The sequence below is a fragment of the Lycium ferocissimum genome, chromosome 3, assembly GCF_029784015.1.
Source record: "Lycium ferocissimum isolate CSIRO_LF1 chromosome 3, AGI_CSIRO_Lferr_CH_V1, whole genome shotgun sequence".
NCBI lineage: Eukaryota > Viridiplantae > Streptophyta > Magnoliopsida > Solanales > Solanaceae > Lycium > Lycium ferocissimum.
Genome location: NC_081344.1, coordinates 71,354,764 through 71,379,324, shown reverse-complemented (window position 1 = coordinate 71,379,324; position 24,561 = coordinate 71,354,764). Strand labels below are relative to the sequence as shown.

General features: G+C 35.9%; 2 protein-coding genes across 6 annotated transcripts; both read right to left on the bottom strand.

The window, feature by feature from the left end:
* Window positions 1–4,562: 4,562 nt before the first annotated feature.
* On the bottom strand, window positions 4,563–17,562 carry LOC132050672 (mediator of RNA polymerase II transcription subunit 33A-like). Of its 5 annotated transcripts, none has more exons than XM_059442039.1 (12): window positions 17,170–17,562; window positions 13,811–13,921; window positions 12,352–12,699; window positions 11,902–12,221; window positions 11,736–11,827; window positions 11,035–11,371; window positions 10,454–10,664; window positions 9,536–9,650; window positions 8,400–8,561; window positions 7,146–7,803; window positions 6,370–6,576; window positions 4,563–5,858 (listed from the first exon to the last, which is right to left on the bottom strand). In XM_059442039.1, exons 1-12 carry the CDS (start codon window positions 17,445–17,447, stop codon window positions 4,723–4,725), a joined length of 3,975 nt encoding a protein of 1,324 aa, XP_059298022.1. In that variant the 5' UTR covers window positions 17,448–17,562; the 3' UTR covers window positions 4,563–4,722. The 5 variants fall into 5 exon arrangements, with proteins under 5 accessions (XP_059298022.1, XP_059298023.1, XP_059298024.1 ...); XM_059442040.1 differs by lacking the exon at window positions 17,170–17,562 and adding an exon at window positions 14,904–15,184; XM_059442041.1 differs by lacking the exon at window positions 17,170–17,562 and adding an exon at window positions 14,522–14,720.
* A 4,041-nt stretch (window positions 17,563–21,603) lies between these two features.
* On the bottom strand, window positions 21,604–24,199 carry LOC132051252 (heavy metal-associated isoprenylated plant protein 32-like). The gene is made up of 3 exons (XM_059442494.1): window positions 23,033–24,199; window positions 22,694–22,769; window positions 21,604–22,242 (listed from the first exon to the last, which is right to left on the bottom strand). Exons 1-3 carry the CDS (start codon window positions 23,051–23,053, stop codon window positions 21,806–21,808), a joined length of 534 nt encoding a protein of 177 aa, XP_059298477.1. The 5' UTR covers window positions 23,054–24,199; the 3' UTR covers window positions 21,604–21,805.
* Between the last annotated feature and the right edge of the window lie 362 nt (window positions 24,200–24,561).

The window sequence follows — 24,561 nt, the reverse complement described above, 5'->3', positions numbered from 1 at the left end:
CTAACTTGTACGAATAAGGGTTGCCAAGTATGTTCTAATTCTAATTATATTAATTCTTTATTACATTTGTCCTATTCCTTTATATTTATACTCAACTCGTACCATTTTTATATTTCGATCGTACATGATGAAATTTAGCTCATACTTCTTTTGTGAAGACAACTTTCTCAATCTGATATAGAAAAGTTAAGAGGGGAATCTACACTTTATAATATTTCAATTGTTTATTCGAAATCAGACATAATGGATGAATGCCAACGTGATGAATTCCATGGCCTTTTATTTTTATTTTAAAGAAAGATATTTGATGATGCTAATTGTGGCCTCACATCATTGTTTACTGCAATTTACAATATGATCGAGTAGATTACAGCTCATTAGTTCACACACGAATGGCATCTTCCTAAAATAAAATTATTACAGATTCAGAATATGAAGTATGCAAATTTGAGTTCAAAATTCTAAGTCTATTTGATTTACTGTTTCAAAATCTATCATTTCTACTTATTTATTAAAATGTTTAACAAGTATACAGGGTCTAAGCTCATTATATTAGGTTCGGATGCCCCACAACTCTAACAGTACATCCACCTCCCTGCACAAGTAGTACCGGTTTATTATCACAACTCATCTTAACAGAGGTTTGGTTCTAGAGCTATAGAGGTTTCAAGAATTTACATTATGAGTACGCTCACTTGTTTATTATCACAACTCAACTCATATAGAGGTTTAGTTCTAGAGTTGTAGATGTTTTAAGGATACGCTCACTTACAATTAAATAGAAAATAATAATCTATAACAATCTCCAGTATTTTATTTACAAATGTCATAGGTTACTTTTTGTAAATCTCATATGAAAATAAGTTACATAACTAAAATAACATTTGTAAAAAACTGCAAATATCTTTTCAAATTAATGTTTACTTTGCATTGTTTTCACTTTGTGTCTATCTAATATACATTACTTTTTGTAAATCTCATATGAAAATAAGTTACATGACTGAAATAACAGTTGTAAAGAACTGCAAATATCTTTTCAAATTAATGTTTACTTTTACATTGTTTTCACTTTGTGTCTATCTAATATACATCTAAACATTGATTTTTAAAAGAAAATATTATGGGGATGCGTGAACTTTTGATAAGTGTCGTTCCATCTAGATCCACATGTGAATACATTACTACTATCTGACTTCATTATATACTTAATTTCTTAAAAAATATATATACATTTGTTGTCACAAAAGATTATGTTGAATACTCGACAATTTCTTAATCATGTCAGTAAATTTTATTTTGATACTTGAATTACGACTTGTTTCGATTTAGCATCTAAACACATGATAAATTAGTCTCTATTAGACACTTGCAACTCTAATTTGAAAAGGTTTTGCGTGTGTTCGCAAGTGTCCATGACATAGATGAATGAACCACTTAAAATATATCACTTCCCTTAATAATACACATCATTCTAAATAATTAGGACATAAAACCTCTTACATGTTCCAATGAGACTCATGTGTACAACTAAATAAGGTGAAATTAAAGAAACCCATGCCATAAACTTAGGAAATGCTCAAACAATTTTTGAGCAAAAGGATACTGTACCCTAAACCAACACAGGTGGGTAGGTAGATAATACTTAAATCTCATTCTATATATATAGGTGAAATGAAGCAAGAACAGTACACCATTCTACTATAGAACTAAACTAGCCAATTAGCAAAACTCCAAGCAATTAGCCATGCAGAAGCCAAAATCTTTAACACTCATTACTTCCTTCATCTTTCTCTTTACTATTCTTCATTCTTCTTCTCTAGTTTCTTCACAAAAAGCATTTCTAACTCCTATAACCAAAGACAACTCCACAAATCTATACTCACTATCACTCTATCTCAAAACTCCATTGCAAGTCACAAATTTACATCTTGACCTTGGTGCTTCTATGAGTTGGGTTGACTGTACTCGTCGTTACAAATCTTCCTCCTACAAACACCCTCTCTATAATGACACCCTCTGCATTGGTCTTGCAACTAGTGTCTCTGAAGATTGTTGCAAGAAACCTGGTCCGGGTTGTTCCAATGATTCGTGTAACTATTTCCCCGAAAACTCGGTCACACGTGAGTTTTACAAAGGCAAGATTCTCCTCGACATGTAAGCAATTTAGTCGTAAGAATTACTCTCTTTGTCTAATTTTATGAGAAAGTATTACTATCTGGGGAGACAAATAGTTTTTATTCCTTACTATTCAAGTGTTACTCCTTTGGTCTAAGAAATTAAAGATTTTATATACAAATTCATCCTTAACACTAGTATGTTTAACTTTCATACTCCAAATCAAATCAGAAAATTGAAACGATGAAGCACAAAGCAGAATGAAAATATATACTCTCTCCAATCCGAATTTGCACAAAGCAGAATATATATATCTTTTATATAGTTTGAATTATCAATTATTATAACTCTAATCCAAGCTCTCAATTAAAATATTTGACTTTCGAAATCCAAACTATGCCATATAAATTGGAACAAAGAGAGTACGATGCCATTTATCTCGATTTGTTTGGCATTATTCTCTTTAATGTTTATCATTTTGTTCGCCTTATGTTATGCATTTATTAATTTGACGTAAAAATTGCATGCAGACTTGCATTACCCACCACCAACGGCCAGAACCCGAGTAAACTCGAGCTCATCAAAGACTTTGTTCTTTCATGTGCTAATACAAAACTTTTATATACTGGTGTAGCTCATTATTAACTATTCACTACCATTTCAGCTAAGTAAAGCTTTCTCTTCTCTGGCAGTGTTCACTGTGTGTTTGCCTAGTTCCACCACCAATAACGGTGTCGCATTTTTCAACACAGCCGGACCTTATTTCCTCAAACCAGGAACTGATGTTTCAAAATCGTTGGTTTACACTCCAATTTTTTCTTTTAAAATACTTAATGATTTCATGCGATGAAAATCAAATTCAAACGTTGCTGAAAATTAAAAGGAAAATATTTGACGCCATACACGGTGTTGCAAACAGAGATGTTCAAGGTGGTGACGGAGAAGTTTGTGGTGGAAGCAAAGGTGAAGGAAAATATTCTATTCATAAACTCAAATAATATAAAATATATATCTAGCACTAAGATACGATGTATGCCATTAATATACAAAATTATACACCACTATACCTTGAGGTGAGAGGGGGGAGGTGGGAGTAGTACATAATGATTTGTTTGGCATTACATAATGTATCAACCTTATATAAAGTGCATAATAATAGTGTATAAAAGATGTTTATACACAAATATGTTGAAAATCGGGGGGAAAGCGTCATACATATGTATCAACCTTATATAAAGTGCATAATATTAATTTACACAAATATGTTGTAAAACAAAGTATGCATGACATGGAGCTTAATTTTTCTTTATAATATTACGGAACGCATATAAATTTGATTATGAATTAACCCACCATTTTCTACAACTTTGAAGGCGATGAATTTGACGGTGATTTTAAGGCAGAACAACCACGCGTGTTGGACCGGTGCCTACTATTGATTTGGTTATGCATAAACCGGATGTTTTTTGGAGGATATTCGAAGGCCCAAAATGTGGATGCCTGGTGTTTGGGCTTTGTGGATGGTGGGCTTGAGCCCTGGACGTCTATTGTGATTGGTGGGCATCAGATAGAGGATAATTTGGTTCAGTTTGATCAAAGACTTTGTTGTTTCATTGTGCAAATTTCGATTTCACTAGTAGCAAGAGCTAGTTATCATGTAAATTTACGTTTTCCCAATTTGGTTGTTTTCTATGATACTTGAAGTTGTGGGGATGAGTTATGTGTTATCTTGGGATGCCCTCTTTATGACATGAGAACCCACAAAGCTATCGCTTCGGCGAAGGAGTCACTGGTGCTTGACCTGCTGCATACTTTATATCATCCTTTTGAAGATTCAACTATTCACATACCATTTCAGCTAAGTAAATATGGCATTTGTCTTCTCTTTACTTACCTAATGAAAGTGTTCAATCGTGTAGTCAATTAAGGCTGTGTGTTTCACTATTGAAGCATACAAAAGACATGCTTTGAAATGGTGTTTCTTTGAGCCACTCTTTATTCAGGGTGATTTGGCCCAACTTCAATAAAAGAAATTAAAGATGTGAACTTGGTATTTACACGAGAAACTGGGGTGGACCTATTGAATGAAATCTTAGGAAGTGAGTCTTGATTGGATTTTCTTAAACAAAGACCTAGTCCAATCAATTTTGTCTTTGTCTATTCCAATCGAAGAACAAAGAGTAATACACACAAACAATCAAGGGGAGAAATTTTCTTGAACTACAGTAATAGACCGGTCAAGTAAGTCCTTTCAAATGTATGTGTCAGATAACATCCATGGCAGTGAAGACAAACAAGCTTTCTATTCGTCATCAGAGATAATCATAATCAAAGAAACTCAACCCTGTTAGGATATTGACAAATACACAGAAGGTTGCTAATATGCTTGATTCTTCAGAACTGAAAAAGAAAGAGACGTTAGATAATCATAATCAAAACTCAACCGATCCAGAGAAGGTTGCTAACTGATTCCAGAAACGTTACGAAACAAGTCAAAATTGCACGGTACCTGCAGGTTTCCAAAACTTCTATATACAATAAAAAAATAGTACCAAAGCTACTGATAATCTAAGAGTCTATGTTACAAAACCAGTCCTCCTTGAGTCCTCATGTAGCAAAGTTCAAATCCCCTTCTATTATCATTTCAGCAGCAATGCCCATAGCACCAACACCACTAGTTTCCAAAAGCGCCAAAGCTAGTACTTCGTCGCCCCACCGTTTCAATCCCTTGCTCAACCTCTTCAAAACCTCAAGATTCACCTCCAAAAGCCAGCTTGGTGTGCATCCCACCACCAAGCTTACGAATCCTGACACGTATGCTTTCCATGTAGCCTTGTTACAACCAAGTGATATTTTGCCATCTAGTGCACTCGCAAGAAACTCCAAGTGTGCTCCAAGCATACTTGGTCGATATTTGGATGTGGTTGACAATGAATCCACCCCCCAAGCAAATGTTCCAGACAGAACTGCCAAGTATGCAAGGGCATAACCCCTTAGCCTTGCAACCATCCCTTCTGAGACCCCACCGTTGGGCTCTGATCCATGTGCTGATATAAACCAAGATGGCAAAGTTTCTTTTAACAAAGATTGGACTAAACTTAAACCACCTGTGATCCAAACTAATGAAGCACCCAATGAAGCTGCAACCTTGACACGGGCCATTGCTGCAGCAAGAGAGACATGACAAGATGCAGGGAATCCACTTCTGGTTTTCTTGAGTTTCTCCAATTCCCTAGCAGGGCCTCCACTATCCGCAATATCTCTGACGAAATGCATCAGAAGGGAGACGATCTCTTCTGCCATAAACATGACATTTCTGACAGCTCTATGAACACGCAAGTAGAGTATACCGGGGGCAACAGGAGAAATGCCACCAGAAAAATGCGAACCAAATCCATGACCAAGAAGTGAACCAACTCCCCCATTGCTTTCTATAGAAGATGTACCCAAACCTAGTGTAGCTGTAAAGCAGACCCGAAGAAGTTGAACCACTGCATCACTGCTGTGGTGGAAAACAGTTCGGGATGAAGAGAAAACAAGAAAGTCACTCCAGCGTCTAACCTTTTGAGCCCATAGGGAAGCCATCACAGGCATACATGGCCAAGGACAATTTGTAGCCAGGTTACTCACTGCTGCGCCCATGAAGTTCAGAAAGCGGTCAGTATCTCTATCAAGTTTATATGTAATGGTGAGGCTCACAAGGATTGCCAGGGGCAAAGGAAGAATAGCTGGAGAACTTCCACCTACAAACACAAAGCATTAGCTAAAAATGGAGATAAATGAACGAGTAGTTACATTCCCTTCACCTACTTCCTCCTACGCACAGATGTATTAGATAGATATGGTAGTCCAGGTCTATCACATAACAAGCCAGAATGGTTCTTTTAACTGATGTATCAATGTTAGAATCGACAGACAACCCTTGTCAGCTATTTAGCTCAGGCAATGTAATTCAATATCTCAAGAAAGGAGATTAGGGATCTACTCCCCCAAAACCCAACTTCAATACCATGACAAAAGGAATGGAAAGAGAAGGGGCTGGGAGTAGGTTCACGTTCAGTCTACTACTGTCTGATTCCTCACCATTTATTTGAAAAATTTACAAGGGGTGATCAACTTGTCACTGTGGTAACTTAGTCCATAGGTTAGAAGACAAGAGGAGGGGAAGTATGTCTCTTATGCCATAGTTCCTCGTCTTTAAAAAAAAAAAAAAAAAAAAAACAGGGGATCAGATGAAATCAGATGAGTGCACACCTACAGAGAGACTTGGCACATCAACACCAGTGGCAGCTAGGATTTTCTTAATTTGTTGTTCCACTGTTGCTAAATTCGCAGCAGGACTTGGCCAATCAGTTCCATTCATAGAAGCAGGCTTCCAAATACCCCGTGTCACTTCAGCTGAAAAGTAACTTGCAATTGTTGGCAAAGACGCAGGAAGAAAGTCAGCTAGATCCTTAAGACCTGAAATGGAGAAAGTGCCGCGCTCAATATGCTAACTATGCTAACTCTATGAGATAAGTTTTTTTTTTTTGATGAGAGCCATAAAAGGCAACTCATTAAAAAAAAAGCTTGGGAAAAAAAAAAAAAGTAAGCTTTTGGAGAGGAAACAAGTTAGACCTCTGCTACGAGATAAGTTAAACTGTGCCATTTGAACTTTCCTCCTCTTTCTATCTTCTTTCACCGTGTAGCATGTGTGTGCGTGGCGAATAGATAGGATCTATCAAGTGGTGGGAACGTGTAAAAAGGAGACAATATATCTCACATCAAAACTCCTCTCTAATTAAAAGGAAGTTCAAGACTCAACTCTTTTCTTTTTTGTTTTTATCTTTTTGGAGGGGTGGGGGGTTAGCATTCAGGCATTATGCAATGTGCCTTGTAGTCTGTAGCTCTGACATCTGGCTTAAGTTCTTCATCTGTGTGTGTGTGTGTGCGTGTTCTAAAAGTGTCTACCATTTTTGGATGTGTGCCCATCAAGCATAAACAAAGATTTCTCTTGAAGCCTAACTGTAGACATTATGTAAATGACTAACCAGTGGCTAGTTCACGTGGTGACAAGGTCCCGTGAGCACAGGCTGTGAGAGCAGCATTAAGCACAAAAGGAACAGCTTCCAAAATATCCCATGCCGGCAACTTAAGATGAGGAGATATCTCTTCATTTCCAGACACAGATGAGTTACTACCACTTGAAGTTGGAGGTATAAGGGACTGACCAGCACTATTTATTTTTCTGAACATGAAGTTCAGCAGTGCTTCAACTATCTGATGAACAAGAGTTCCAGGGACGAGACCTGAGAGAGGTGACGCAATACATGCTTGATGTTGCCGGTACCAACATTTTAGTTTAGGGAAAGAATCCATAAATATGGGTTCTCTAAATAATCGATTTGGAACTCTAGGCAATTGCTTGCTTTTGCTTTGATCTATCGGCAAATCTTCAGAGAATGCCAACTGGGAGTTGCGAACCAGCAATAGGTATTCAGGAGTTAGATGGGATCCCACAGGAACATCTCTCGTGACATGCTCAAGCGGCGGCTGATCAAACCTCCACAATTTCAGCAGAAGTGTGAATGCATTCGAGAAAACGGCATGTGAAGTAATTTTTTCTGACATTAGAGTCCATGACACATTGGGTGCACAAGAACCGAAGGCTTCACAAATTGGCATCAATGCACCAACAAGCTGTGGAACCTGAAAGAAATTTAAATACAACATCAGCACAGAGGTTGGTTTCTCCATCTCTATCTTAAGCCCAGTTGCTACCCGACATACTTTTTTCAAAATCTATTTTCAACAGAATTTAAATTGCCCATAGAACTAGCTAAAGTACATTAAAGAGGCAAGCATCAAGATTTAACAGGAAGACACTTCTAACAACCATTTCTAGCCCAGCCTCAATAAGAAATAAGAAATGCTACCAATATGTCCAGGCTTTGACATGAGTGTAGTTTCCAACATGTTGTATAGGGGTCTTCCACACGCAGATTCCAACATGTAGAACAGGCCCACCACATGAACTAACTAATGGATATGTATCAATTCATAAGTTAAACCAAAAATAAAAGTTGAATGGTGCACAGATCGATTGGTTAGTGAAACCAACAATATAACATTGAATTGGTGCACGGAAGACAAATTGCTTCTGCACATCTGTCAACCAGAGAGATCAGTAGTGCAACTATATGCTAGTATCTGATTTGTCTCGAAGTGATTTTCACCGACATTAACATATAAATGACATCAAACATAATTCAGAACAAGAAAAGTACAGCTGAAGTATTACCTACCAATCCATGTAAAGAAAATATCTGGATACCGTCGATAGATGATATACCAACAAGAAGAACATTCAGAAATGGAGCATAGCCAATCAAATGGCTATCAGTTCCACAATAATCAGAAGGAACACAAGGTGAAAGTAGCCTGGTGATGAATAGAACCGTATGTTCCTGCAAGGATGTAGATGAAAATACAGTGGAAATGAGTGTGCAAGACAAAAAATGAAACATACAAGACAACAGTTTTGAAATTGAGATTGACTTTAGGAAACCAGTTTTCTAAACAGGGTAGCTTCATCTGAATTTGTTCGCAAAGTAAGACCAAATATACTATAGATATATGGAAAATGATCTCATCCCTGAGGCACAGAGTATATTGTGTAGCTTTCAGATCCAAATAAGTTACAGCATTCCTGTTTGCAGCTAGAGCTTCCCAAAAGGAACCATTTTTCACAACGTCTAAAAGGAGGTTTCCTTCAGAAACAGGACAACGATTAATGAAAGAGATGTATTACTTTGTCTCAATAGAAAATGTTGCTTTATTCTCTTTTTCAATCTTCATCATCCACCATTCACCTCTACCAGCAAACACTTAATCGCCGCTGCTCCCTTCTTCTATATCTCTCTATTTACAACTCTTATGAGCTAGAAGTGGGAAGCCCAAGACGAACTGGACATCAAGTCCTTCATTCAGCCTCCTCATTGTCATATACGAGATCAGTGATGGTGATCAGGTGAGTATTCTTCCGCTCCACCTTTTGTTACAATCTTTATTTATTTTTAACCTTAGCAGGGGATTGTGGATCCAATCCATCTGGTGGTTCTTCTCAGCCTTGTTTACTAATTACATTATTCACTTAGCTATGGTTCTTTTTCTTTTTTATTCACTTAGTTAAGGTTCTTTCCTCTGTGCAATAATCGTATTGTTTGGGAGGACACCTCTGCTAAGGTCATGAAAATTTTCCTTCTTGACATGGGTTAATGGGAGGGTAGTAATGGAAACAAGAAAACAAGGTTTATTAGAAAAAATTCAAGCAAAAATGCAGGCTCTCAAAGAGGTTTACGGAACTAAGGATAGTCTCGAGGTTTTACTTCTACTATAGTACAAAATACTAGTTCAATACCAGGAAGGTCGCAAGTGTTACCTGTATATTCCATCCACGAGCAAGAGAGGCCCCACAGAGAATAGTAGCGGCAGAAATCTTCTCTTCAGCTGGACCATTGACAGCAATCTCATATATTTTCTCTATTTCTGCTAAGCTTCCATCAAATCCATGAGCTTATATTCAGTTGTCATACAACATAAATTTCAAGAAAGAGCGTTTGATATGGCCCGGGCTTCAAAAGAAAAGGATTTTCAACTGAAGACCAGGCTGTAGCTAAGAAAAACTAGGGACAAAACAACTCTACTTAATCTATCCTTTTTTTTTTTTTTTTTTAATCAAGTAAATGTATTTCATTTCATAAACAAGGCCATAAGCAGCCGTCATACAAAATGCTTGCACTAAGCCAGCGAGATAAAACCTAGCGCGATAAAACCTAACTACAGATCGTGCAGATCCAAAGCCCCAGAAGTTGCAGTTTCAACAGCTTAGTCACTGGGAATATTTGATGTACAGGTCAGTTTTTCTTTCAATCGGAGAACACCAAATGTGAATACTTACAATCTGCAGATGTTTTCTTAAGAAAAATCTATAAACCCATTATTTTCTAATTATAATCTGTTTTTTATAATACATCTTTTAACTCTGAATATGTTTGAGAACTCCAAATATGACCTTAAAAGCAACCACATTAACCAGTGGCATGGGATATAATTACTGCTTATATCTACAGAGGCTCTTTTAAATCCCGCTAGTTTCCAGCTGCAAACAGATTTTTTTTCAAAAAAAACTCTCAATATGTACGAAAACTCCTGAATTGAACTCAAAAACAGCTACATTAAGCAGTGGTTCTGGGAAACAACCACTACTGCATGGACCAACTAACCTTAGCAGATAATGGCATGAAGTGGGCAAACCAGAAATAAAGAAAAACTTTCGAATTATCCATTTCAGTTATACCTTGAAGCGGGTGTTGAAACCAATGCACTGACCATTGGAGGAGCTAGGAGACCCCCCTTCATCAATGATGACCAGCTAGGCAATGGGCCTGACATGTTACGAGGCACTTTGTTGCATTGACCTTTTACGTATCCCGGCCATAAATAAGCAGATGTATCCAAAATGTGTCTAGCAATGCAAGCCTCAACAATAAGGTGCCACAAGTTTCCAGCTAGAAATAATTACAGATGATTAGCAAACACAACCAATATAACATACTTAAGTATATAAGAGTAAATAAGAGACGAACTATTGATTAATTGGATTTTCCAACATACAGTCTGAATGCAATCTGCCCAAAAATAAAAAAGGTGAAAAATTTACAAAGAAAAACAATGGCGAGGGTAAAGGACAGAGGCGTAGCTGAGGGAGTTAAAAATATTCTCAAAAGGGTCACAAACCGCATGGATGGGGTTGTGGGAACAAAGAGGAAGCAAATTCCAGAACTTAGTCAAATTGAAAAGAATACAAGATAGAATACAGGCAGCAACTGATACAAGGTTGACACAACACGGACCTCTCTTGAAATCTACTGGACTCACCACAATTGACAGGAATGTCGTTCAATCTCATCCCATCAAAGTATTCACTCCCCCCACTTAGCCCTGAAAGGAACATCATTGCTTTCAAAGCAGCTTGGTTTGCCAAAGGAATTGCAGGCAATGGTGGGGTCAACAAGCCTTCATAATCATGCAGTTGCTGTAAGCTAGAAACCAAGGCCTGACGACGTTTTCCTGTGGACTCTGTTCTTTGATCCCTAGAGCTGCTATCATTTTCCTCCTCTTTAATTATGTTGGTAATTGCTAGCGTTGTAATAGACAACAACAAGCATAAGCAAGTATCAAGACGAGGTACTGGTCCCTCACTGGAATCCCTTTCCTAAATTAACCAAACGCAGTAATTTAGTATATTTTCACTATCAAAATGAAGCTAACATCAAACTTTACTAGCTAAAATACTGAACTGCAGTTTCAATTCTGATAAACAGTTTCACTTAACCTTCTAATACAAGGAAATGAAATTATAGGGTAAGAAGGAAGCCCTATAATTAGTCCTTAACTAATAGATTAGCTTGGTTTCCAGAACTTTGAAACTTGGAAGCACTTCTGAGAAAAATCGTGTTAGAAATGAAGACCTAGAGCTGAAGATGGAAAACGGCGGATGGATAGGAAGCACAATTTTTCTGTCATCTAGCAACCTGAATAAAGCTGATGAAAGAAGGGATAAATTCACTGATTCTTACTCTATTAACAAGCTTTAGGGCTGAAATCCACAATCCAAAAAATGTATTCTGCCACGATGTACAGTTAACTGCCTGCAGAGCCTTCACCAGACCTGCAAGATAACTCCAGTTTAGCAGGCCAGAACAGGTGTATTGAATAACTTAGACCATTGACTACAGTATCTACCAGTAAGGGTGTCAGCAGCACTTGTAGCTGTCACTTGTGTTCCATCCATGGTATCTTCTAGAAAGAGATCAATGGGTAGCCAGAGAACTGATGTACTAGCATCATCACGCCGACTAGCAGAAAGCGCAAGTGATCCAGAAGCCATAACAGCATGAAGAAATTTACGAGAGCTTGTTTTGCATTCTCTGGAGAGGACTCCACGGTTTTTTGATATCAACAGTATCAAAGCCTCCGGAGAGATATTCTTCGAGTTTCTTAGAGCTGACGAGTTTGACACTAGAAGTTGTAAGTGCTGCATGAAAGAATCCCAATGTGTGGGCCTAAAGAAAGAAAAAGATGTATGTTTAGCTACCAATTATATCACTTAGGCTAGCATAGTGCGCATTAGTAATAGACATGTTGATATTTGATACAGCACAGAACTTAATGAAGGAAGCTCTGTGATCTTACATGTTCCTACATGCCAAATAAAGAATCATGGATGTCAGCCTGTCCCCAAAAAGTTCGCCAATTATTTCAATAGCCAGTACAGTGTTCATTCTACATAATGCTTCATGATGTTCAACTCTTTTCCCAGAAAAGCCATCCTGATTGCTGATTTCGATTTCTTTAGTTGCAACTGGCCACCTAGACTTCTTTTCAGCAGTCAGTTCCAGCAACCCCTCATCGTCAAGTGAAGCATCAAGTAACTGCCATACAACCGTGAAAACATATTCAACCATATGCATTCCACTTTCAGACCCCTGGAGTTCAAATATCTGGGAAAGATGAAGAGTATCATTTATCGACTCCATAATCCTGCAATAGCACCTCCAGCCATGTTAACTCTTCTACTGAAATTCATCCACAAAAATTAATTTGGGAACCTTGAATTAATCATGAAAATTAATATTAGTCTTCATCCACATGGACATCTGTTTACCTCCCAGATAGGAGGACAAACATTCACCGGATGAAATTTCACTTAAGGTATCATTCGCACAACAGATTGAGGCATAAATTTAAAGGACCTCATTCCGAACGAAAAATAGAAGATATAGAATACAAGATAAGGAACAAAAGAACCTCCATTGACAAAAAGAGACTATTGAAAAAAGAGTTATGCCAACTTAATACTTCAATAACAAAAAAGTGAATACTCTAGGACACGTCATAGACTATGCTGTTACAATTTGAAGATTCAATGAGTGTCCAAGGGAATGATTACACAGTGAAAACATGAGCCATTGCTTCCAAAGTAATTCAAACTGTTATGAACACCTCAGCAAAAGAGGTCCCAGTCAACTAACACAGTCAGCAGTCAGGTTATAGGTTTAAAGTGAAGCACGAGAATACGCAAACCTCCAACAGCTCTAACTGATTTCATATTGGTAACCTGGATAAGGAGTGCGTGAAGAGTGAATATGGATCTGGAAGAAGCAAGACCTAGCTATAAATATGAAGTAGCAGTAAAAATGTAGTATGCTGAGTTTTATGTGATTTTCTTATGTCTCCTCATCCCCCTTCTCAATTTGTTCCTCTTATCCCCCTTCTTTACTGTTCCATTGATTCTCTATTTCCTTTGTAATCCAGTTGAGTAGTGAAATGCAATCCATCAGTTCCTTCCACTCGATGGTGTTGAGTTGGAATAGTAGCATTACACAAAACTGCATTTTTTAGTTTTTGGGACATCATATAGCACTTGATAGTAGGACCGAGATGAACCATGAATCCTCGGTACAAAAGAAGGGTTTTTTTTTTTTTCTGAACAGGAAAACGAGAAAATAAGGCTTTTGCAGGACATCAAAACAGTGATTCTGGCAACAAATAATTTGCCTAAAGCAGCTAACAAAAGGGAAAAAAAAAAGTTCTTATGGATCAAACTAAAGAGAATACAAGAAACCACTTAAAACAGGAGAATGAAACGTACTTTTGATAATTTGGACCATTAACTAGAGAAGGTAATGAAAAAGCATATCTTTTTAGAAGTTCCATATACAGCCTGTATGCCATCGGATAGCTCCTTCGTGCAGGAATTACTCTGTAATACAAGGAAAGATAAAGTCAATTAATGCAATAAAAAAGACTCAATGAATCAATCAAATAATTATGCCTCAAATCCCCCTATATCTGTTCAGCTCTATTCAACTCCATTTCAAATGGTGATCAAATGCCAGCCATCAACCTAATGCAATTCTCCTTTTCTTATTCAGGCCGAGATCAATTCCGTAAAATAGAAGCACAAAATTTTAAATTGGTGATCAAACTTAGTGGATGTTTATGCATAAACAATGTGAAATTTGGAAAACAAATAGTATTTGGAAAGGAGTTGAAAAATGATATTTGGAAATTGGAGTTGTGGTTGGACATGAATACAACTTGGAAAAATGTTAAATTTTTTTTTTTTGAGTGATTTGGTGTGAAAACAGGTATTTCGACAGCAGAATGGCAAAATCCACCTAATGCAATTCTCCTTTTTTTATTCAAGCCGAAGTCAATTTCGTAAAATAAAAGCACTAAAATTTGAAAAATTGAGAAGAAAATGACCTAGTGGGGAGAAGCGCGAGAACCAACAGAGAAGGTACAGTTCTAACCCTCAAAGCTTTCTCTAGAAGCTTTCAAACACAGAATTGAAAAATACCTAGTGGACAGAAGGGCGAGAACGAACAGAGGAGGAACAATTCTAACCATCAAAGCTTTCTCTAAAAGCTTCCAAGCATTAGGAACATTATTCGACCAACATATATGAGATGCGAGAATTTCTCCGATGTCAATTGACGGCAGAGATATGCCGGCACAATTGAGGTTGGAGGAAAGTTGCATGGCCCATATCAAGGATCAATGTTTCTTTCCTCAGCCAATTTTCCAAAAATTGATGGAAGAAAATGACACTCGAACACTAATCCATGGAGAGTTAAATGGGTGGCATCAAAAGCGGCTCAATAAATTAGTGGCCTAAAGCTAAAATCAATTAGGTAAAATAAAAGCATAAAATTTAAAAAATTGGAGGGTTAGAGAATGACCTAGTGGAGAGAAGGGAGAGAACGAACAAAGGAGGAACAATTCTAACCGTCAAAGCTTTCTCTAGAAGCTTCCAAGCAATAGGAACATTATTAGACCAACAAATATGAGATACCAGAAGTTCTCCAACGTCGGTGGATGGAAGAGAGATGCCGGCGGAGTTGAGGCTAGAGGAAAGTTGCATTGACCGTATCAAAGGATCAATGTTTCTTTCCTCAAGCCAATTTTCCAAAATCCATAGAAACGGTAGTCGCACACCCGAATCCATGGAAACGGTAATTGCATTAGTTGATGGCTAGCTGCTCAATAAAATTAGTGGCCTGAAGTCGAAATCAATTCAGGCCGACATCATCAACAACAACAAACCCGGGTGGCATCACCAGCGGCTCAATAAAAAATTAGTGGCCTAAAATTCAGGCCAAAATCAATTTCTTAAACTAAAAGCACAAAATTTGAAAATTGAAGGGGAAGAAAATGACCTAGTGGAGAGAAGGGCAAGAATGAACGGAGGAGGTACAATTCTAAATGTCAAAGCTTTCTCTAGAAGCTTCCATGCATTAGGAACGTTATTATTCCAACATATATGAGATACGAGAATTTCTCCGATGTAGGACGACGGAAGAGATATGCCGTCGGAGTTGAGGCTGGAGGAATGTTGCAATCAAAGGATAGGTGTTTCTTTCCTAAGCCAATTTTCCGACCAGCAAATCCATGAAAACGATAACCACACACTCGAATCCATGGAAACGGTAATTGCATTAGGTTGATGGGTGACTCAATAAAATTAGTGGCCTTAAACCAAAATCAATTGAGGTAGAGAGGCATCGAGGCGGCTTAATAAAATTAGTGGCCTAAAGCCAAAATCAATTGAAAAATTGAAGGGGAAGAAAATAACCGATCCTAAAGAAGGGAACAAAAACAAAGGAGAACAAGTCAATTTCAAAGTAAACTAAAGCATTAAAATTTGAAAATTGAAGGAAGAAAGTTCTCCCAAGTCTACCGGAAGAGATAGCGCCGAGAATGAAGTTGAGGAGGTACAATTCTATAATGGATCAAACACTCAAATCCATAGAAGCAATAATCCACATCATTAGGAACGTTAAAATTATTCCAACATATATAGAAAACGAGAAAATTTGAAACATAACTAGTGGAGAGAAGGGCGAGAACGAACATATGAGGTACAATTCTAACCGTCAAAGCTTTCTCTAGAAGTTCCAAGCATTAGGAACGTTATTAGTCTAATCAAAGGATACGAGAATTTCTTTCATCGATCGACAGTAAAGATATCCGACCAGCAAATCCATGAAAACGATAACTACACAAATTAATGGATCGGTGTTTCTTTCCTGAGCTAATTTTGTAGCTCTCACTTTGTCCCATTGGCTCGAGTGTAAGGTTATAGTTTCCATGGAAACGGTAACCGCACACTCGAATCAATGGAAATGATAGTTGCATTAGGTTGATGACTGACATCAAGGATGGCTCGATGAAATTAATGGCCTAAAGCCAATATCAATTTCGTGAAATAAAAGCACAAAATTTGAAAATTACCTAGTGGAGAGAAGGGCGAGAACAAACAGAGGAGGTACAATTCTAACCGTCAAAGCTTTCTCTAGAAGCTTCCAAGCAATAGGAACACTATTCGACCAACATATATGAGATAGTAGAAGTTCGGCAACGTCAATCGACGGTAGAGATATGCCGGTGGTGTTGAGGCCGGAGGAAAGTTGCATTGCCCATATCAATGATTCTTTCCTTAGCCAACAAATCCATGGAAACGGTAACCACACACTTGAATCAATAAAATTAGTGGCCTAAAGCTAAAATTATAGACGGCAGATGGCGGCTCAATAAAATTAGTGGTCTAAAGCTAAAATAAATTCAGGTAAAATAAAAGCACAAAATTTAAGAAAAATGAAGGGGGGAAAAAATTGACCTAGGGGAGAGAAAGGCGAGAACGAAAGCTTTCTCTAGAAGCTTCCAAGCATTAGAAACATTATTCGACCAACATACATGAGATACGAGAATTTCAGCCACGTCGATAAACGGTAGAGATACGCCGGCAGAGTTGAAACCCTAGGAAAGTTGCATTGCCCATATCAAGGATCAATGTTTCTTTCCTCAGCCATTTTTCCAACCGGTAAATCCATGGAAACATTAACCGCACACCCGAATCCATAGAAACAGTAATTGATGGTGACAACAAGGGCGTCTCAATAAAATTAATGGCCTAAAGTCAAAATGTAAAGTAAAAACACAAAATACCTAGTGGAGAGAAGGGAGAGAACAAACAGAGGAGGAACAATTCTAATGGTCAAAGCTTTTTCTAGAAGCTTCCAAGCATTAGGAACATTATTATTCCAACAAATATGCGATACGAGAAGTTCTCCTACTTCGATAGACGGTAAAGAGATTCCGGCAGAGTTGAGGCTGGAGGAAAGTTGCATGGCGTAGATTAATGGATCGGTGTTTCTTTCCTGAGCTAATTTTGTTAGCTCTATTACTTTGTCATATTGGATTGACTGCATGCTTGTTGTTTCCATGGTTTCGCCGGCCGGAAAATTGGATTCCGGCTGCCGGCAGTTTACGTTGGGAGTATGATCTGAAGAAAACAGTGGAGCGTTTATAGAAACAAAATTTTATTATTAGATAAAAGGACTTAAATACCCTCTGAACTATTTATAATAAGGTTAATATAATCTTTCAAATTACGTTTTCTTCTAAAAATAAATAACGTCGTCGTTAGTTTTTGACTAAAAAATGTCTTCCAACTAGTAGGTCAAAAATACCCTTCCTATTAATATTTTTGTCTCAAAATGCTCTAGTTGTTATGTTTTCGGCTCAAAAATGTCCTCTAGCTAGCAAAATAGTTTTAAAATACCTTTTGTACCAACGGTTGCTCTATGACAAGGAAAAATAGATCAATTTTGTCCTTGAACTATTCGAAATGAGACAGTTTTGCCGTTGTTCTTTTTAATATTTTTTTTGTCTTTTGGAGGGTAAAGAGGATTGAATTTCTGAGAAATATAATAACAACGTAAGAAAATAAGCAGTGTAAACACTTTCCAAATTCCCATTTTAGTAAAATAAGTAGTATAAACACTTCTCAAGTTCCCAATTTATGTGGGAGCTTGTGTGCACTGAAGAAAAATAGTGGCGGGTCTATATATACTTTTTTCGCTTAATACATAATTAGTCCTTAGACGTAACAGAATAATTCATTAAATACTCGAACTAAGCTTTGTTTCAATTGAACAATTCAACATTTAATAAAGTGTTCCAATTTGGCACTTCCGGTTCAAATATTAAAAGAACGTTTGCATGTATTTTCATTCGTCTATTAAATAGCGGAGTTAACCACATAAAATATTTCATCTCCTTTAGTTATACGCATCAACCTCAAGTAGAAAATATTTAAAATTCTACGGCTTATTGAGGCGAATGCGAATAATTAAAAGAGACTAAATATTTTATGTGGTTAACTTAACTACCTAATAAACGAATCAAAACACACGTAAAAACAATTAAAATTTAAACCAAAATATCTAATTGAAACATTTTATTAGGTGTTGAGGTGTTCAATTAGAACAGAGTGAATGTCTTAATGAAATATCTAATTTTAAGAGGCTACCTATGTGTTAAGCCTATTGTGAAAAGCTCCTCATACGGAGCAAAGTCATAGCGAAAATTTTGAATTAATTAAGTTAATGAATTTCGAACACCAAATGTTTATTAAAAATGGAAATTCTGAGTTTTTAAAGATAAGTGAGCATAAGTAACTTACGGAGAAAACACAGGAGTTGAACTATCTAAAGTGAGCAAAACACACCGAAACTATCACTATATAGTTAGCAAAACATACACAACAAAAAAATGGGTAATTTGCGGAGGTTGAAAATTGCAATTCGTGGAGTTTTTAACTTCCGCTAGCAAATAGTGGAGGCTAAAACCTCCGCAAATTGTAACTTTTAACCTCCGCAAATTACCCAATTTTTTGTAGTGATACCTGGACTTATATATGTTGGTGCGTGTACTGCACTCTCTTTTTGTGTTTTAAAAATCGTGCCATGTGGCACTCCACGTGGATAAATAATCCCACTGTGGCAGAAGTTAATTCCACATGGATAAATAAAGGTTAAAAGTTAAGGGGTAATATATTTGGGTAAAATTAAAAAACACGGGTCATTGTAAAAATTAATGGGTCTCAGTTGTTTGTAAAATTCTCGCAGGAGATTCTCTTCTTCTCCGACAGTGGTCTCGTCTCAGCCATGGTTGGTGTCTTGCTTTCCCCCATTAAGCTCTAATTTCGTCATGAATTCCATATTAGTTGCCAATTTTCTAAAAAAGAAAAGTTAGGGTTCTTTTGATTCGCCCTTACAAAAGAAGAAAATGAAGAAGAAGGCTGATAAATGAAGAAGAAATAAACGAGAACATCTACACCAGATAAAAAAAATGAAGAAAAATAGTTGAAATGATGATGAAGAAGAAGAAGAAGAAGAAGAAGAAGAAGAAGGGGGAGAGCTTAGGGTTTTAGATAATTAATTGAAAAATTAAAAAAAAATAGAAAAAATAATGAGTCAGCTCATATATCCATTACATATGCCAAATGGACGAATTTTTTGGGGAAAAATAAGCTTCACTCGCGTTTTGGAGATTGAGTTCGAACATTTAGTCACAGTCAGCTAGTGCCGGCTCAAGGACCAAGCAAGTCAAGCCATGGCTTGAGGCCCCCAATTTTTTAGGGCCCCTTTTTAAGTTAATATCCTCTACGTTTTATTTTATGTGATATAATTTAACTTGATATGAAATTTAAGAAAGATTTTTTTTAAAAAAAATTGTGATATAAAACAAGCCGTAAATATTTGTGTTGTTATAAATCATCTCGGTAAAGATAAAATAATAGTTTAAAGTTTAAACTGAAACAATAGAATTTTATTTTGATATCAAGTTATCAACTTACTACTATCGTTTTCTTTAAATTTTAAAAAATTTAAATTTTTACCTCATAATAGTATAGCAATATTATTTTTTAATCAGTATCAAAATTCAAGTATGTCAATATGAATCAAGTTACTCAATTTTTTATTTTTTTTTAATAAGCCATTTTATTGAAGTTTAGCTTTAGGCCCCTAATATTCTTAAGCCGCCCCTGTGCCGTCTAGGTGTGTTTTGCTAACTATATAGTGATAGTTTAGGTGTGTTTTTCACCCTTATCTCTTTCTTTTACTCTATTTTAATGTTTGGCTATATGAAACAAAAATTTATTTGTGTGAACTTCATATTACTGACCTCGTAAATAGATAAGATGCATGTAGCTTCAATTAAATTAGAGGAAAATAAAATGCGATGAGTTTAAGCAAGAGAGAGTTGCGATAGTTGGCAACTAGTATACAACTAATCAACTTATGGTGAATCCTTAAAATATATTTAGGATGTGCTCTTTTTTATAAAGAAGATTGAACAAAAGACATGCTTTAAATGGTACGTCACAGAATATGAGGATTTATATAACCAACTCCGTTTTGCTTCGGATTAATGCACAATTATTATATTGCTCTATATGAAACACAAATTAATGGGAAAAATTACCAACGTATTAGTTGGTTATAAATGTATACTTTAGTGGAAGTTCTATGGACCTCATCACTTTATCTTTTATAAGTATAAAATAGATTAGAGTATCCATCGCATAACTATTATACTTAAAAAGTTATTCTTATAAACACGTCCTATTTAAGCGTGTGTACTACGCATAACCTTTGACCTTTGATGAATTAGACGCATATTAAAATCAGATATGCAACTACTACTTGACTAAGATAATACTAGTGATAATGCTAGGAGTAGTACTTAAATAGATCAATTGCCTATCTCATTTTAGATTTATCTAGAAATAAAGAGGCTAAATTGTCAATTGCGTGCAAACTTAAAAACTTGCAATGAATTACATCCGAGCAAACTGAAAATGACTCTATAGAGATAACACCGACATACAAAATAATACATCCATGAGATTCTTGTTTGGTTTTCTTTTGACTTAAGAAGAACAGGGACGGATGCGCTTACGGATTCGGCTGAATTCAGTAATTTTATATTTTTAAAATTCTCCCTAAATATGTACAAATACAAATTCGAACCTTGTAATTCAAATGGTCAGTGATTTCAGTGGCTTCTGTACCTCAATCTATTTTAAAAATGGTAGACTTTCCGCTTGAAAATTATACAACCACCATACCTTTTTTTATCATGATTCTACTCATACCTCAAACACAAGATCGAGCACCGGAGCTGCTCATCAAAGTACCAAAAAGAAGAATGTGAGAAGTTCATATATATTCTCAAGAGATAGCCATGTGTGCAATGTTTTAAATCTTTCAAATCATCCGATTGATCAGTTCTTGAAAGATATATTTAATAAAACGGAAATTAGAAGAACTAGCATAAGAGAAGGCCGCTGCAAATTGTTAAATAAACGGTTCATCGCGTCCAACCGAACACATTATTTCGGACACATAACATAGATATACATATGAAAAAATCGCTAAAATTTCAACAACCAACGGATTCTGAATTCATAATTCCAAAAGTACAATGAGTGCAATGCTAAAAAACTTAAATGTTAAACCCCTCAAAGACCATATGTGCAAACATTAAATAAACCAGGCATTGGGTCCGACTGACACATTATTTCAGACACATAACATAGATATACATATGAAAAAACACCAAAATTTCAACAAACAATAGATTCTGAACCAACATTTCAAAAATACAATGAGTTCAGTGCTAAAATTTCAATAAACAGTAGATTCTGAACCGTCTTTTTAAAAGTACAACGAGTTCAGTGCTAAAACCTTAAATGTTAAACTCGTTAAGTCTACATCTAAGATCCACCTCCTCATCACATAATACTGCACCAGTTCATCGGTTCTTCTCTTATGACATGATCCACGATCAGAGGTTGGTTCAGGTACGACGACGATCCATAGTACTCAGCATGAGGAGAAGAGTTGCGATAGCTCGAACCATAGTAAGGTTGATCAACCATGGCTCTTCTAGTAGGATAGTAAGAGCTTGGCTCATCCAATGCATTTGAATGGTTGGAGCCATAGGGTCCATCAAGTGCATTATTGTAGTTATTATAGCCATGGCCATGGTCATAATTATTGTGTCCATATTGACTTCTTGGATTACTAAGAGCAGGATGCTTCAATTTCACATTTATTAGTTCTGCATGTTGCCCTGACCTTGCCAATGCTGCTAACAATCTGTTTGGATCCACCTCTCCACAAACATTTGCTATTCCTGTTTCTGCATCTATTGTCAATGCATACACTCCTGTAAACAGAGGCGAATTCAGAATCAAGAGCCAATCGGGTACGAAATATGATTATACTTTAACTTATTTTGTGACATTAAGTGAATACTTAGTAAAAAGCGTGAATAAATATTTTAAAGAGATTTTATACTTTACATATATAACTCATGAAGGCACTTGTCATGACAAATGCGTGCATTCACCTCTGTTCTTAATATTCTTCATGATATTTCAAAACCTCGATCTAAATCGCTAGAATCAACTCCATTCTTTCATGTCAAACATATTTGTAAAGAGTTTAAGTTTTATGCGTTAATATATAATTAGGTCATTTACAACATAAAACATGTAAATCTCTATGATAGATTGGGAACCTAGTCTAATTAGTAACTCGAAAACATAATAAAATTGATAACCAACCTATATAACATTAACATGGTAGACTACATTAAACAAATTTACACTAATTACCTCGTATAGAGTGTAGCACTTCCATCATCTTCATCTTGCAGGAATCGCAATGGATGTTGACTTTCAAATTGCAACTCTACATACAAAAATGAAAATAAATGCCAAACATAAAATAGAAATAAAAAATCAATGAAAGCACGTAGACTCTTGGAGGGTGTACATTGGCACCCTTCAATATTAGAGTCTGTTGGACCAAACTTCCAAAATCTCCTTATTTAGAAAAATATTTTTCGTGAAATGGAGTTTAAGAACGGTACATTTAGATAGTATAGACGGTTTACAATTAACTACAAATATACAAGAGAAAAAACTAAAGATTAGAAAAGTTTCTTTTCTTACCACGTCTGCAAAGGGCTCCATTGAAATTATTTGCTGGTGTCTAAACAACTGGTAAGTATAAAAACAAGATCAGCGAGAATAACGATATATACATACTATTAATAATTAAAACATTCAAGAATCTTTTTCTTGCTTGCTGCATGCATAATGATTATGTAAAATGGATTTACAATTAGTTCACAATTAAAAAATGCATGGGAATAGGGGCGGAGCTAGAGTATTGTTTGCAGGTCAATCGGACTCTGTAACTTTTGTCCCGTATGTCTTAAGAAATCATTAAATATGTACAAATTATTAATTTAAAACTCAGCAACTTAAAAACACTAAAATCCCTAATCCATAAACTTCAAATTCTGGCTCACCTTTCTAAAGGAATCAAGGGGATATTCGAATATATGTGGAGAAAACTAACCTCAGAATATATTGAAATTGCAAATGGAAGAAAGGAAGAAATTAAAGAGAGATTATGATGAAGAGGAGTGCTAGGTTTTTTTATAATGAGATTATGCAAACCCATGAATATAATTTCAAAGATTTTATCTATGGTAAGTAATGGTAAGTGAAGATTTGGTCCTTTTAGAGATCATTTCACAATGGAAATTCATTAATGTGGAAATTAAAAGAAGAAATCAAATATCTTATCAGTATATTACGTTTATTACTTTTCAAATTTGTTTCTTACATGAGAGTTTCTACTCATTAAAGAGTTACTTAGGAGATATTGTTAACTTAAATAGAATTGTGTCAAGGGGAACAAATAAGACGTGTGATATCCTATGCGAAATTAAGATTCTATGCACTCACGATATCCCTAATAAATTATGCTATCAAATTATTTTAAAGATAGTTATAGGTAATTACCTTTTATAAGTATATATTTAAGGCAAAAGATACTAAAAATAGATTAAATTATACTAATTGCGAAAATTCTTTTACACTATCAATACATACCAACCAGGACGTGTCTCAGGCCGATTTTGTCATAAGTTTGTTTTTCTCATTTAAGTACATAATAGAAGATGCCCGATGATTAGGGCAAATGCAACATGCTGATTATAGATTCATTTGAAAACAGATCTATATGTGAAAACAATTAAAATTTCAACAAATATTATTTAAAAACTAATAACTTTAAAAGTACAGTATAACGTGTTTAGTGATAAGAACCTTATAAGTCGGGCTCATGTTCATCCGAAGGAAAAAAAATTGTTTTTTAAATTTTTTTATATATGCGCCTTGAACCCCCTTAAGGAATTTTGAGCCAGCGAAAATCCCGGGTGTGCACGATGTTATCACTTATACGGAACACTTGGGCATTCATATCTTACCCTTTTGTCAGTGTAAATAATTCATGTCTCGATGACTCTTGATTTAACAAATTGAAAACGTTATGATATACTATCAAAAAGAAACGTTCAATTCTCAATATTAGCACATCCAAAAGACGGTCTAATACATATCTATTGCTTAATTTATAGAAGCACCCAAGGGTGTGGCCTAGGCATCTTAGCAGTCAAAGGTCAAAATCA